This window comes from Mustelus asterias, chromosome 15, assembly GCF_964213995.1.
Source record: "Mustelus asterias chromosome 15, sMusAst1.hap1.1, whole genome shotgun sequence".
Classification (NCBI taxonomy): domain Eukaryota; kingdom Metazoa; phylum Chordata; class Chondrichthyes; order Carcharhiniformes; family Triakidae; genus Mustelus; species Mustelus asterias.
The window spans coordinates 11713294-11729817 of NC_135815.1; the positions used below are offsets into that span (position 1 = coordinate 11713294).

General features: G+C 42.2%; 1 protein-coding gene across 1 annotated transcript in view; it reads left to right on the forward strand.

Moving 5' to 3' along the window:
- Nucleotides 1-14343, forward strand: part of drc8 (dynein regulatory complex subunit 8) — a 36322-nt gene extending 21979 nt beyond the window's left edge. The window contains exons 4-7 of the mRNA XM_078229501.1: nucleotides 1661-1740; nucleotides 8632-8674; nucleotides 8872-8938; nucleotides 14228-14343. Of these exons, the coding sequence (XP_078085627.1) occupies nucleotides 1661-1740; nucleotides 8632-8674; nucleotides 8872-8938; nucleotides 14228-14343 (306 nt within the window). The remainder of the gene's footprint in view (nucleotides 1-1660; nucleotides 1741-8631; nucleotides 8675-8871; nucleotides 8939-14227) is intronic.
- The last annotated feature ends 2181 nt before the right edge of the window (nucleotides 14344-16524 follow it).

Sequence of the window (16524 nt, forward strand, 5' to 3'; positions counted from 1 at the left end):
TTGTACACGGGGCCCCAACCCAGATTAGTTAATTAGACACCATCAGACAGAAGAAGAAGACAGAGCTGGCCAAAGAAGACCTGGTGACGTGCTTTGAAGGAGGATCTCCAAGAGCAGGACACCACCTGGTTTGGAGTGAACGAGATAGTGATGGACCAGAGCTGTTGGTAGAGTCTTGTCCCCACATGAGACTGGGGAACTAAGTCGAAGAAATTAAGTAAGCCTCCCAGCCCAGATGGTGGTGCTCCAGCCAATTATACCGTCCTTACTCCCAGTCCAGTTTAGATTAGCTAACAGGAAGTTACATAATCTGTGTGGTTCAACTACCTACTGGATAAACCAGAATAATGTATTGGAGTTTTTTCAAAATTTGAATTGGAGTTTATACTTTCTAATACTGAGGTCTTAATGTCCAGGTACTTTGGGTGTCCTCATGCCCCTTGGATCACTTTTCCAAATCAAATCAAGCCAGGGCAGATATGTAAACTTCGCACTCTACCCACTTAGATCCAACATGGGCATTGCTCTTTCCCATTAACTCATGGGGCTCAATCACATTAGGTCTCTCCATCAAGAACCAGTGATGTTAGTTACGGGTACATCAAGATAATTTCTATGGGAATAGCCTTCAAGAATGAGAAAGGGCACATTTTGATTGCGATATTTTTAACTTGCAATTTGTTCCTAAGTGCCTGTGCAAATTTTATGAATGTCTTTTAATGACCCAACTACATGCCTTTATAGATGGAAGGGAAATCTATTGTAGTGTTTTTTGTTGTAAATCAGGAAGCCTTGCACCATAAAATGTTCCTCCTGATGTATTACTCTAAGAAATTTTCACTGTCCAATTTGGGCTTTTGTGAAAATTACTTAATTCTGTTAAACTCTTTGAAACAGAGAATGTTTACAATTGACTTGAATAGCAATAGGGATATGTGAATGAGGCATCTGTTGCACATTGTAAATTTGTCACTAAAATAATGTGCAACGTAACGTAATACCCATTTTATACTTGCGAATATTTACTGTACTGATTCAGAAATATATACATCATATACACACCATTTGCTAATGGGGTGAAATTGCCCGGTTAATGAATTTAAAGAATGCAAACCGGACATTTTTTTGTGAAGAGCAAATATGCAATCATGTACATAATGACAAGAAAGGTTCTTCAGGTGGTTACTTAAGCTGCATATGGGATTGTTGATTCAGAAAACAAAATGACTACTTCTGGACAATCTTATCTGGTTTGTGCTGTAAATATGAAATAATTCTTATAGAGGCTAAGCATTATAATTTGATCCAGCAAGAGAAGATGCTACAAACTAAGGAACAGCGCTTTTTGGGCTTTGGTGATAAGCTGTCACATATTTTGCTTATTTAGTATCAATTAAAATGACATTTACTGAAGAATATTATGTTTTAACGATTTGGATCATTTGACATTTGGCTTATATACTGTGGGTTATTTTGAAAAGAATTATGTTATCTCTCAATCTTTTCAGCTTTGATTTATAACACACATTTCAATATTGTCAGTGAAAGCTGTATTGTAATTATAACTCACTAGTTTCCAGAGGCGGACTGATGAAAATTAGATATTGGTGTACCTTGAGTTGGTTTTATTGTAATTCTGTTTTGCAATTTCTATTTAAAGGTGGAGGAAGAAGAACCCACAGGGTATATACAATTTGATAAGTTCCTTCCCATGATGACTAGAGTGTTATTAGAAAGGAAGTGAGTTCCAGATAAATTATTTTATTCTTTCACTGCTGATTTCAAGGCTGATTTAATTGAAGTGCCATATAACTAATTAATAATATAAAAAAATGACTGATTTAAAAAAATTCCAGTCTGCTCCAAAATGCTTGCTAACAGCTGAACACTTTGCCACATTTTATGTAATAGGTCTGTGTACCAACCACAATCTATCATTCCTTTAACCTCCATATTTGCTTGAATAAGGTTCAAAGGTGTTCAACTGTCTGTGTGACGTGGGCTTTTAATAGTTTATGAAAGTGAGGATTCAGGGTTGAGAATTGCCCATTCAACCTCATCTGCATTGTTTCTGGCATTAAAATTCTGGATGATAAATCTCTGTAAGAAGTCTCACAACACCAGGTTAAAGTCCAACAGGTTTATTTGGTAGCAAATACCGTAAGCTTTCGGAGCACTGCTCCTTCGTCAGATGGAGTGGAAATGTGACGAAGGAGCAGTGCTCCGAAAGCTTATGGTATTTGCTACCAAATAAACCTGTTGGACTTTAACCTGGTGTTGTGAGACTTCTTACTGTGTTCACCCCAGTCCAACGCCGGCATCTCCACATCATGATAAATCTCACACAGATTGCTGATATATTTTAGTTGAAGGTGCCTGTGGAGACCTTCTGAATAGCTTCCCCGTACCTCTCTTTGCAATGTTCTGCTAAGTCTCCGCCTACTCCAGGTGCAGGATCCACCAGTATCCTCTGAAACCATCCTCTGGAAATCCTGGGGCAGCCTTAGCAGTATGAGGACCTAACTCAGCGGGTTTCTGCCCCATTTCTTCCCTATGTCTGGAAATCACGTACTGACTTAACACAACAAAGAGGAGCATGCTCCTTATGGATGTTATTTGCACCCTCCAAAGTTTAATTTGTACTCAGTGGCCCCACCATCTTTCCCCCTCCCTTTTAGATTCTTAAATTTTAATCCATAATGTCACAGATCTGGGCGGCACGGTAGCACAGTGGTTAGCACTGCTGCTTCACAGCTCCAGGGTCCTGGGTTCGATTCCCGGCTCGGGTCACTGTCTGTGTGGAGTTTGCACATTCTCCTCGTGTCTGCGTGGGTTTCCTCCGGGTGCTCCGGTTTCCTCCCACAGTCCAAAGATGTGCGGGTTAGGTTGATTGGCCAGGTTAAAAATTGCCCCTTAGAGTCCTGAGATGCGTAGGTTAGAGGGATTAGTGGGTAAATATGTGGGGGTAGGGCCTGGGTGGGATTGTGGTCGGTGCAGACTCGATGGGCCGAATGGCCTCCTTCTGCACTGTAGGGTTTCTATGATCATATAGTAACCAATGCAAAAGTTCTGAGTTACTCATTTGGCCCATAACCAAAGGGGAATAGGACAATTGTAACTAAAAAACATAACCTTTTTAACGAGGTTTTCTTTTTAACTTGTTGGAAATTGTATATTAATCTATCAGAAAATTGAATAGTGAAGCGGCAGACATTGTGATGAATAGTGCCACCATGTGCCCGAAATATTCATCAGCATCCCAGAAACATTCCCAACACAGACTTCTAAATTCAGGACTCATTATAGTATTTTTACTGGAACAAAATGGAGTTCAACCAGTGATTTAATTTTGTTGTGAGTTATTAATAAGATTGATTTGTTTCTACTGTTCTGTGGCCATGTTACAATCGAAACAATGATATTCTCGTATGACCCAGTTACAGTGGGATTTTAAAAAATTCTTTGTTCATAGGTTGTGGGCATCACTGGCTAAGCCACCATTTAATGCCCATCTCCAGTTGTCCTTGAACAGGGTAGTAGTGAACTACTTGTTGAATGCCCAAGTGTTGCAGGTACATCTGCAATGCTGTTAGGATGGGTGTTCCAGGATTTTGATCCAGCAACAGTGCAGGAACAGTGATATAGTTCCAAATCAGGATGGCATGTGGCTTGCGAGGGGTTGAGGTTGGGGAAGACCTTTCAGATTGTGGTGTTCCCATGTATCTGCTGCCCTTATCCTTCTAGGTGGTAGAATTTGCTGGTTTGGAAGGTGGTGACAAAGGAGCCTTGATGAGTTTGGCTCTTTTTATGTCTCAGACTTGAGGCTCTATCTTTTTATGAAATTCCTCTTCTGGGAGCGCCTAACCTCTGTGTGCTAGTCAACCCATTTCATTTTGTCAACAGGCAGGACTCCAGCTGGAAGTTGGAGGGGCAGTCATTAAGGTAGTGCCATTGGGTGGGAACTGCTTCACATTCTAGTGTAACAGGATAATGTAATATGTCACAGATTTGGACATTTTCATCAGCTTATGATGCAGTCTAGCTTATTTATACTTGAGAGCATATCTGGAGGTGGGGACATCATGTAGGCTGTACTCTTTTGGAGTAAATGAACTGAATGAACCACATAAAAGTTATAGCTTTCACTTATTTCCAAATTACTTGACATCAGCATGCAGTATAGCATCCAGAAAGTGACAATACCGAGAGCAGCTATTGAGACTGTTGTAATTTCAGGTTTTTATAGCATTGCTTTATCTACCAATGATTGAGCAGCAGTTTCTCCAAATGAACCTTATCCCTGCGAACCGAAACATCTTTGTACTGTATTCATGCAGGCTTTGTATACCCAAGACGTTAACAATTACTCCGCTTGTAATCAGTTGCTTATTGGATTTAACTGAGATTCACACTGTATAACCAATCTCTCTTCAAAATGTTGGGGTTTAGCACTTGAGCAAGAGGTTTCCAGACTAAATTGATTAATTTAAATACTAATTAATTATTTCCTGTCTAGTTAGTAAATAAGAGAAAAGAGGAATGTTTGAGTACCTAAATACCTTCTCTATTTAGGTTGGTGTTCCTCAGGTCTGTGTTGATCATGCGGTTCTACATATTAAATTAGTTATTTCACATCAAATAAAAAATGACAATTGAATCAAACCACATTGTGATCTAAATATGATCTAAAACTCATTGTATTTCCTTAACAGTCTATGATTCCAGAAATTCAAGTTCGCTGCCTTTCCTTGTACAATGCAGTTACATTATCTGCACCATTTTTATTCTTTTGTTCATATCCCCTTCCACTACTTGGCAAATTATATTGAATCGTCCAGCCTGCAATACATGTTCTTGCACTTGGTCTGTCGTGTGAAGTGAGAAAGATTAGAATGAAAAGAGGATTCCATGTAAAATTAACTACACAAAGGCACTGTATTGCACTGTTCCCCTTTAAGAGTTATCAGTTCACCTGCACTCTATATCCAATTATGAGTGAATTGGGAGAAATTAATAATGTTGGGTGGGTGGGTGGGAGGGGGATGTGGCTTCAGATGAAATAATATCCACTGTTATGGGTGATTTGTGGCCTGAGTGGTTTATGGGTGTTACCTGAATCCTTGGTTATGTTTCAGCCATTCACCCATTTTCTCACGTCAGTAGTTCATTACAGGCTGTGAGGTATTGGCAAAGTTGCTGTTGTAGTATAATGTGGTCATGTGATTAATCAGGATTAATTAAAAAAAAACTATGGCCTGAAGTTTTAGAGTTGCAGAGGCTCACCAGGGAAAACAACCCTGCCGATTGCAGCAGTCCCCTTGTCATATTACGTTCTAACGAGTATTGATTGGCATCAGGCAGAACCTCCATCCTTCATGGGTGGATGCACCAACTTTTAATGATTCTGATTACCAGAATAGTTACCCAGGAAAGGTTAGAGAGCTTAAAACCACTTCTAACTCTTGGGTAATCATACCACTGGCCCCCACTCATCCACTCAGTGGAGAATCCAACTACCCTTCCCTCCTTCCTACCTCCCCTTCCTCCAACTACCTTGGTATCCCCCAATTATCGATTAAACCCTTGAATGACCATCCTGTCTCACTCTCCTGACCCATTTACCTTACACACTTACTTTCCCCCTTGCTTCGTAAACTGGTTGGGCCCTTTAAACTTATTTGTTTTATGGCAGCTAGTACCTTTTAAAAAAAAAGGAGTGTGGCCTTACTTTTCCTGACACTACTGTCCTGAACAGAAAATCCCAGGAGCTGGTCCACTGCACATTCCCTCGAGCTCCAGTCAGAAGGTCAAGTGAGAAATGTGCCGCTCCCAAATAAGTAAGTAAAAAGGAGCAGAGTGGCGATTGTGATTGCCACTCCTCGGAAGTTCTGGTCCTATCCAATTATGGATGGATTGACAGAGATTAATGGGTCTGTAATTTACTCTGGGGATTCAGATTTCATTTTAAACCACAACAGTGAAGCTCAGGATGTAGCTAAAATGTTCAAAGTGGCTAATGTCACGATATCGGCGTGTAGATTACGTTTTCACTTCTATGTAGTATTTGGTGCAGTATTTATCCTGACCTAATTTTAATGACATTTTCAAGCAATGGTTTGAGGATTAGGTTTTCACTCTCCAACAAACTCGTGCCGACCATTTCTGTCCAGTCGTCAAATGCACTCGGAACATATGAGGAACAAGGGATGAGAAAAAACCCATTTGAAAATTGATGGTGCTGAGGATCATAAGATAGGATGACTGATAGGATATTGTAATTCAAAAAAGATTGAGGGTTTTAGTGTACAGAATGGACAGCTCTTACATCCGAAGGGTAGCCATTGATAGTGTTAAAAATTGCAGTCAGTGTAATTTGTTTTATTACCTTTGGGCTACATTTTCCACTATATAAAAAAGGTATTGTCAGACAATTCTAGTACACCTGCAGGCATATGTCTGTGTGATGTAAGAGATTTGCAGAACTAATTTCAAGGCACACTTTCCTTTTTGAGAAACTGGAAAATTAAACAAAAGAAAATGTATCTTTTCCTCTTGCACTTTCCCCACTAATTTAAAACAGATCCAGATTCTTGAAAGACTATTTTATTGCACTTATGAAAGAATTGCCTTCAACCAAACCATACAACTCCACTAATCATGACATTCTTGACTGCAGAGTGAGTTTTAGGCAAACCGTCATTATTGTAAAATTCTAAACTTCCTCTTTTACCTCTGCTGCCCAAGATTGAAAAGTCTAAAAAGGGCAAAAATCATCCATATAAGCTATCAAAACTGATAACTCATCAGGCCAGTGATCACGGCTCATGTCTGGAGATTCAACACCTGCGGGGGGGGCGGGGTACTTTCTGGCCCCACCCATGGCGGGCATCATGGTGGGTGGGAGCGCAACTTATTGTTAGATCGTAAGAATCAGTTTAGCGTCTTGGTAAAGCAATCAGGTGTCATCCACTCCAGCCATCAACGGCGGGTCACATTTCCCATTGCAGCATTTCAGGAATGTGATTTTAATACATTTGCATCTCATTACAAGGCCTATTCCCCAAAATCACCCCCCCACGCTGGATCAAGAGGGCATGTTGATGTCCAGTTAGACCAATGTGTTTCACAACAGTATATAACAATTTTCCGGACGGCGGGACTGACGTATGAGGAGAGATTGTGTCAGTTAGGATTATATTGACTGGAGTTCAGAAGAATGAGGAGGATCTCATAGAAACCTATAAAATTCTAACAAGACCAGGCAGGGTAGCTGCAAGAAGGATGTTCCCGATGGCAGGGGAGTCCAGAACCAGGTGTCACAGTCTAAGAATATGAGGTAAATCTTTTAAGACTAAGATGAGGAGAAATTTCTTATTAACAGTGTATCAATAATCTGCTCGGAAACGTTGATGTTGCTAATGTGATCAGAAGCAGTTTGGAAGGAATTGGAGTCATACATATAGTGACATTCACTGCCACATACTTGAATTCTCACTCCCAAGAGATGGTATAAGTATATGACAGGTTTCCCCGCAGTGTGGTCAGTGAGCCATGGAATACGCCATTGCCTTGGCAGGACAGGAAGATCCTACTGCCGACTAGTGGCGGGCTGCCTCCACTGCCAGAAAACCTGCCACGGGGAGTGGAAAATCCTAGCCCCTGTTGAATGCCTCACATTACATACTGCTCCTTTGTGAAGTTCAAGTTTATTTCTAAAAACCCATATGCTGTAAAACCTCAAACAAAAACAGAGAATGCTGGAAAATCTCAGCAGGTCTGACAGCATCTGTGGAGAGAGAATAGAGCCAACGTTTCGAATCTGGATAACCCTTTGTCAGAGCTAGAGATCTCACCATGTGCCATTTTAAACTGATCTCTATTGACCTATTCCCCTTGCTAGTCATCCCTGCGTTTTATTTTAACAATCTGACAACATTTAGTGATCTGCCCTATCAAATACCATGGCCAGGATTTTATGGCCCTACCACGGCATGTTTCCTCCCCTGATGGATGTGTGACGGCCCATTTGAATTACCATCTGCTTCAGCGGGATATCGCGCCACGGGGTGGGGTGCATGCTGTAAAATCCTGGTCTACGATCTTCTCCTCCAATACTTGAAGTGCATTTCCACTTAGCACATAGCCAAATGTCAATCCTGTCTCTGCCGTATCTCAATTCCTTTGAATTGGATCAGCCCATTCCTCTGCCCACTAATCGGACTTCTCAAAATCCTTTTGAATTTGTGCACATCGATATTCATCGTTGGCCATTGCCTCGATTCAGTATCATCTGTTTGGAACTTTAGGCACAATTCCATCTCCTACTTCATTCATAAAAGCAATTAACACCAAAACACAGTGTGCTGCATTATTGCCAGGACACCTTAAAGCTTTCATAGTGTCTTGAGCTAATATCCTGAATTAAAATGGTTCACCATTATAACAGTGACTATTCTTCAAAAAGTACTTCACTAGCTGCAAGACATTTGTGATGTCTTGAGGTTGTGAAAGGTGCTCTATAAATTGTAATGTAATGTTTACTTATTAGTCACAAGTAAGGCTAACATTAACACCGCAATGAAATTCAAGCTCCTTCTTTCTCAGCATGCTTTTTTATATTTTGTTTCATAGATACAGACCCCAGCCAGAAGATGTCATTTTGCGAGCATTTGAGGTATTGTTGGATTTTAAGTTCCTTGTCCTAAAGCCATTGCTCAGTTTTGAAATAGTATAATTTCCTGTTTTGGGAATTCTGATTTGAGAAAATCTCCAAAGGAAGACCTGAAACTTGTACCATGTGTTCTGCAGTTGAAGTATGGCTGTCTTTATTAAAGCATTTCTGATTTAAATCATGAATCGTTTCATTTCCAGGTGTTAGATCAAACTAAAAACGGATATCTTACCCAAGAGGAACTTACAAAGTATTTGACTGAGGAAGGTAATATTACCTGTTTGTGTGTTTTATGTATATGTAATATGCACTTTCTTTAAATGTAATACTTATTTCCATTAACACTTTCTGATTATATCTTTTCTATCATACTTAACCTTACTGCTGCTGAAACTCATGGCTTTAGAACCGAGAAAAGAAAACCTACTAAGTGGCATTAGATCATTTTGGGTGGGCCCTTATCATGCCAAGACTTGGCGGCCTTTTGGTGTCCATCAGAAAATTGGTGGGCATGTTATGATGGGATAAAATACAATGCATTATACTTTTTTTTTGCCCTGGCAACATTGAGAGAAAGGGGTTGGCTAAGGTGCCCTCCTACATTACTGCCAGATCCTACTAATTCCACCATTAAACCAAACTCCTATATTTTGCTCCCACTGTTGCAAAACCCTTCTGAGTCCCCCTTTAACAATATTGTTGGAGCTTCATCAGGCAGGTGAGTGGAGAGCATTCTGTTACACTCCTACTCTTGTGGCTTGTTAATGGTAGGTATGCTTGAGGGAGTGTCAGGGGTGAGTGAGTTGCCACAGAATTCCCAGCCGACCTGCTCTTATAGCCACAACATTTAAATGGCTGATCCAGTTCAATTTCAGGTTAATGCCCCCCCCTCCCCCCGCAAGTTGTTGATAGTAGGGGACTTAGTGATGGTAATGTCAAGTAGAGATGGTTGAATTCTCCCTTGTTGGAGATGGTTATTATCTGGTACTTGTGTGGCTCAAATGTAATTTGTCACTTATCAGCCCAAACCTGAATGTCCTTGCTGCATACGGACATGGACTGCTTCAGTATTGCAGCAGTCATAAATGGTGCTGAATATTGTGCAATCATTCCCACTTCTGACCTTATGAGGGAGGGAGATCATTTGTTTGGGGCTCCTTGATGCCACACTCAGCCAAAGGCTGCCTTAATGTCAAGGGCTGTCACTCTCTCCTCACTTCTTGAGTTCAGCTCTTTTGTCCACATTTGGACCAAGGCAATAATGAGGTCAGGATTTGAGTGGTCCTGGTGGAATCCAAACGGTTGCTGGAATTCTACTGCCCCGTCCGCCACGGAATTGGAGCTGGCGAGGGATGGACAATGGAAATGTCCATTGACCACAGGCGGGTTTTCCGGTCTCAAGTCGAGCGAGACGTAAAATCCTCCCTTTGTGTCAGCTGAACAAGTGTCACTTGATCGCACTGTCGATGACACCTCATTGTAAAACTTCACATGTCTGTACACTTGCAGTTGATTCTATTTTAAATGCCCTTTTCAAATGTCAAACTTGGCAGAGTGTAATAAAATAAAAGAATTCTCAGGAACAACACACACCAACATCCAAATATCTGCATTCTCTCAATTGATTCCTTTGCGAACTACACCTACCCAGCATTTATTTCACACCACAGATTTATAACCTGAACAGGAAACGTGCGTACACATTGGTAGAAAGTAATAAATGAAGGGTGGAATGGTGATACAGTGGTTAGCAGTCCTGCTTCACAGCGTCAGGGACCTAGGTACGATTCCGGCCTTGGGTGACTGTGCAAACTCCACAGAAATTCTCCCCATGTCTGCGTGGGTATCCTCCCACAGTCAAAGGTGTGCGGGTTAGATGGATTGGCCATGCTAAGTTGCCCCTTAGTGTGCCAAGATGTGTAGGTTAGGGGGAATTAACAGGGTAAACATGTGGGGTTATGGAGATAGGGCCTGGGTACGATAAAAAAGTGGGTTGGTGCAGACTTGATGGGCTGAATGCCCCCCCCCCCTTACGCACTGTAGAGATTCTATGAAAGAACTTTAATTTATAGAGAGCATTATTACATGCTTTGGGTGTCTTGAAATGTTTTTCAGCAAGTGCAGTCACTGTTATTGGGGGTGTCCAGAACTAGGGGTTGTAGTTTGAGGATACGGGCTAAACCTTTTAGAACTGAGCTGAGGAGAAATTTCTTCACCCAGAGGGTGATGAATGTATGGAATTCACTACCACAGAACGTAGTTGAGGCCAAAATGTCTGATTTCAAGAAGAAATTTGATATTCCTCATGGACCAACGGCATAGACAAGTTGGGCCGAAGGGCCTGTTTCCATGCTGTAAACCTCTATGACTCTATGACTCAAGGGGCTAAAGGAATCAAGGGATATGGGGGTAAGGGGGGGATCAGGATATTGAATTCGATGATCAGCCATGTTCAAAATGAATGGTGGAGCAGGCTTGAAGGGCTGAATGGCCTACTCCTGCCTCTAGTTTCTATAGGCCAACACAGCAGCTGATTTCCAAATAGCGGGGTTCCAGACCAATTAATCTGGTGGAGGGGACAAAGCATGGGAAAAGAGTTGGGAAATATAGGAAACAAACCAAGAGAGACAGTGTGAGTGGTTCTCTTTTTACAATAAAGAATTTAATGATTCATAATTATATCTCTTTTATAAAGAGAGATCTTGCCTATTTCTTCATTCCTTCTGGTGCTTGTCATTTAGAAGTACAAATAAGCTAATTTACCAAGCATGTGGGTATAATTTCATCAATTATCAGAGGAATTATCTGCATCTCAGCTCTGCACCCTTCTTCTAATCAGCGCTTGACTATCTTGAATTGACACGTTCCATTGAAGCTGAATGTGATCTGATACGAATCTGGCGTGCATTCTTCTCAGCTTCCCCCAACAAGAATATTTATTTTGTAGAGCATAATTACCTGAAGCTATTTGGCGAAGAGCGTGTTTACTTTTATGGCATTCGGAGAAGCAAGTCACACTTCAACATTTCAAACGTGACAGCAGTTTCTTTCGGTTTTGTTTTGACTGATGTTCAGTGCACAATTTGCATTTAAGATTTGCTTTCCCCTTAAAGATGTACAGGCACTCGTTTATACCACAGAAGAGGAGAATTGTTTTCTCTGAGGGTTATGGAAGCAGATTCTTTTAATATTTTGAAGGCAGAGCTAGGTGGATTCTTGATTAAGGGGGATGAAAGGATATTGGTAGGCAGGAATGTGGAGTTGAAGTTAAAAACAGATCAGCCAAGGTCTTATTGAATGGCAGAGCAGGCTCGAGGGGCCGAGTGGCCTCCACCTGCTCTTAAGTCCTATGTTGGTATGTATTTGATATATCTGTAGTCTTCAAACGTGTACCCTTTTTGATTATACAATTTCACTATTACCGAGTGGGGAGAATGGAGAGGAATACATTTCAGCCATTTTTTACTCGTAGTTTTGGCAGCACGCTGTGGGGTTGTTTCATCTTTTTTTCCCTATTCAAAAGCTTACTCCTTTTTTCACATCTTTGTAGTAAAAAAAAAATTTCTAATAAGTACTCAGCAGATCTGGTAGCATCTGTGGAGAAACAGAGGGTGAGATTTTGTGACCTCCAGTACTGCCACCACCTCCACCCCCTCCTTCCCCCCCTCCCCAAACCCCATGCATGTTCCCTTTTTGAAGGCTTCCCCAATCTTAGAATTTTAAAAAAAGATCACCTCATGGGCAGGGGACCCCCACCACCCCCTCCCTCCACCCTCACGGACACGGAAACCGCCTCCCTCCAGATCTCCCCAACAGAATCCCCCTCCCCAGCATTGCCTCTTGGTACTGCCCCTTGGCGTTGCCGGGGACAGTCTTAAGGGGCAGAGCCAGGGTGCTGCCCCACTGGCGTGACAGGAAATCCTGATGTGGGAGGGCAGGGCGAAACAGCAAGGAAGCCCGCTAATGATATTTTAAATGTATGGTAATAAGGTTTCCGACTTGCATGGTAACAGCTCCATTATGTCATTGATGGGGGTCAATGGGAATGGGAAATCCCGCAGGTGTAAAAGCTGTTCAGGGAGTCCTGTTGGACTCTCCGCCCCCACCAGCTTTCCCACTCGCTGAAAACAGGGCTGGAGAATCCCACTCCAGGACCTCTGCACAAACACTAAGCCTGACACTGCAGTGCAATACTGAGGAAGAACTGCAGTGCCGGAAGTACTGTCTTTCAGATTACAAAGTCAACCAAGACTCTGCCTGCCCCCTCAGGAGGGTGGAATAAATCCTAAACCACGTTTTCGATGACGAGGAGGGGCTCTGGAATCCTGTCCAATGGCTATGCCTTAATCAACACCATCAAAGAAATTGTCTTATTTTTATTAGTTTGCCTTTTGTAGATGCTTGCTGTGTGCAAGTTGGCTGCTGCATTACTGAAGTTTGCAGCAATGGGCACACTATTGACAGCAGCAGGCTCAGGACTTGCAGTTGGTCCTGACGTCAAAGGGCGGCACAGCGGTTAGCACTGCTGCCTCACTGTGCCGCCCTGGGTCCCTGGCGCTGTGGTTAGCACTGCTGCCTCACTGTGCCGCCCTGGGTTCCTGGCGCTGTGGTTAGCACTGCTGCATCACTGTGCCGCCCTGGGTTCCTGCACCTCGGTTAGCACTGCTGCCTCACTGTGCCGCCCTGGGTCCCTGGCGCTGTGGTTAGCATTGCTGCCTCACTGTGCCGCCCTGGGTCCCTGGCACTGCGGTTAGCATTGCTGCCTCACAGTGCCAGGGACCCAGGTTCGATTCCTGGCTCGGGTCTGTGCGGAGTCTGCACATTCTCCCCGTGTCTGCGTGAGTTTCCTCCAGGTGTTCCGGTTTCCTCCCACAGTCTGAAAGACATGCTGATTAGGTGCATTGGCCTTGTTAAATTCTCCCTCAGTCTACCTGAATAGGTGCAAGAGTGTGGCAACAAGGGGATTTTCACAGTAACTTCATTGTGGTGTTAATGTGAGCCTATTAGTGACACTAATAAATAAACCTTAAACGTCAGGGTCAAAAGCTAGCAGGAAAATCCAGCTCATTGTGTGACATGCTAATAGTGTGAAAAGTACCATGTCGATTTAGGTTCCCTTTGCTCAGTGCATCAGCATATCGACATCTTATGATGCTTTTGCACCAGTGTAAATTGAACTATTATTTGTGTTCAGTCCATTTATTATCAAAGAGTTCATCGTAACATTTTAATTTTTTTAAATGTTCTAATTACAGTGAGATATGTACATTAGAAACATTGAGAGCTGTCAAAGTAGTTGCTTTTGGGTGCAACTGTCACCGCTTCAGTACAGTGTCTTTCAAGACTGGTGTAAATATTTGTTAGTGTGACCGTGGTTTGCAGTAACAGTGGTGCGATGAAATTTAACTGTGGACTCGGCCTTCCTTCCCACTTCACGTTTGTTTTCACAAATTCGAGGTGGGTGATAATGGCCATGAAGCTGCTTCTCCGAGCTCAATGATTGACCTTGGGAAGAGTGAGAAGAGAACATGATTGTGTTTTTCTTTCGTTCCATAGGGGAGCCGTTTACCCAAGAGGAGATGGAAGAGATGCTGTCGGCTGCTGTGGATCCAGATAAAAATGTTATCCTGTATAAAGACTTTGTAACATTGATGACTGTGGAAGACACCTGAACACATTATGAAAAACAACCTTCAGGAAAATGCAAGCCAACTCAAAATGAGCAAGATTTAAGATAAATGGATGCAATCAATTTATTTTAAAATTCTCAATTTATTTAAAACTTCTCAATTTATAAAAAAATAAACCCAAGTGAAAAAATATGTCTGAAAGATTTGAAAAAGGTCTTTATTAGATAAATATTGTCCTTATTCATTATATACAAATTATTACATTTCTTTTCTGGATGTATAGATATTTATATATACCTGTTTGGCCAAAATTGTGGCCACAGCCTTCATGTTGAAACTTTACATCTCTCAGTATCTAGAGGGCTGATCACCTAGCCTTCACTCGGGAGCAGCCCTTTTCACCCAGCGCATAACCGTGCAGAATCAGACAAGAGGTCGAACACAGCAGTGCGGCACAAGAAGATTTTGCAGCTATAGGCAAAACATGCTGGCTTCTCTATTGCCAAGAAAATTGCTCAATTACATTCAATGCAAGCTTGAGAAATAGCATCTCATCCTACCACTAGGCATTTCAAAGCCCCTTGACTTTTAAGATTGCTTTAAACAACTTCAGACCTCAACATAGGCTTGAGGTACCAGCACCTAATCTTTCTGCTGAGCACTTTACAGCTTTCTGGAGTCAATATTGAGCTTTAGATTGTAACCTCTGACCCATTTTGTTCCCTGTTTCTTTGCTGGTTTGTAATTCCCCTCCGACACAACCCATTTCCCCTCCCTCAAAGCCTTTGCTTTTCGATGGCAAATATTCATACCTCCTCTAGACATACCTTTTGCTTCATGTTTACTGCCTCTCCCTCTCGCCTTGCATCGTTACATTTCATGTATTCCTCCTGCCCCCTCCACTCTATCCAGACTTTCTCTTTTGTTCTTTGTCCCACTGTCCCTTTTCGCTTGCTTCACACCTATAAATTTCTTCCAGTTCTGACGAAAAATCACAGACCCTAAAATGTCAGCCCAGTTTTCTCTAATCACAGATGCTGCCAGACCTTCTGCGTATTTCTGCTTATATTTTTGCTCCAATTCCCTGCTCTTTTCCCGTAGCTCTGCATTTTTTTTCAAGTATTTACACAATTCCCTTTTGAAAGTTACGATTGAATTTGCTTCCACCTCCCTGTCACGTGCAAGGAAAGAAGAAAAGGAGAGAAATATGATTGGGCGGATGATTAAATGACGGAAATGATAATGATGCAAAGCAAAACAGAAATGAGAGAAATAATAGATGTGAGGGGATGTGATTATTTATTTATTATTTATTCGTTCACAGGATGAGGGCGTTGCTGACAAGGCCAGCATTTATTGCCCATCCCTATTGCCCTTGAGAAAGTGGTGGTGAGCTGAATCTTTGAGCTGCTGCGGTCCACGTGGGTACACCCACAGTGCTGTTAGGAAGGAAGTTCCAGGATTTTGACCCAGCGACAGTGAAGGAACAGCGATATAGTTTCAAGTCAGAATGGCGTTTGGCTTGGGGGCTAACTTGCAGGTGGTGGTATACCCAAGCGCCTGCCGCCCTTGTCATTCTAGGTTTGGAAGGTGCTGTCAAAGGAGCCTTGGTGAGTTGCTACTGTGTAGTGTAGATGGTACACACTGCTGCCACTGTGCGTTGGTGGAGGGAGAGAATGTTTAAGGTGATGAATGTGGTGCCAATTAAGTGGGCTGCTTTGTCCTGGGTGGTGTCCAGATTCTTGTTGGGTTATAGAAGAAGCAGCATGGAATGCCTGGCAAAGCAGAGAAGGATCTTGGAAAATGGCAGAACAAAATTGTGGACTAAAAATTGACAAAAGAGTAGGTATTCGAAAGGCTGGCTGCACTTAAAGCTAATAAGCCACCAAGACCAGATGGGATGCATCAAGGACTGAAGGAAGTGAGGAAATTACAGAGGCACTGGCCATAATCATCCAACGCTCCTTAGGTACATGGGTGAATTGTAAGTGTTACACTCTTGTTCCAAATGGGTGTAAGGAGAAGCCCAGCAACTACAGGCCAGACAAGTTAACCTTGGTGCTGGGGAACTTTTAGAAATGATAATCTGGGACAAAGTTAACAGTCGCTCGAACAAGTGTGGATTAATGAAGTAAAGTCAGCACAAATTGTTGATGGCAAATTGTATTTACATAACTTGATTGACTTTTTGATGAGGTAGCAGAAAAGGTTGATGAGGGCAAT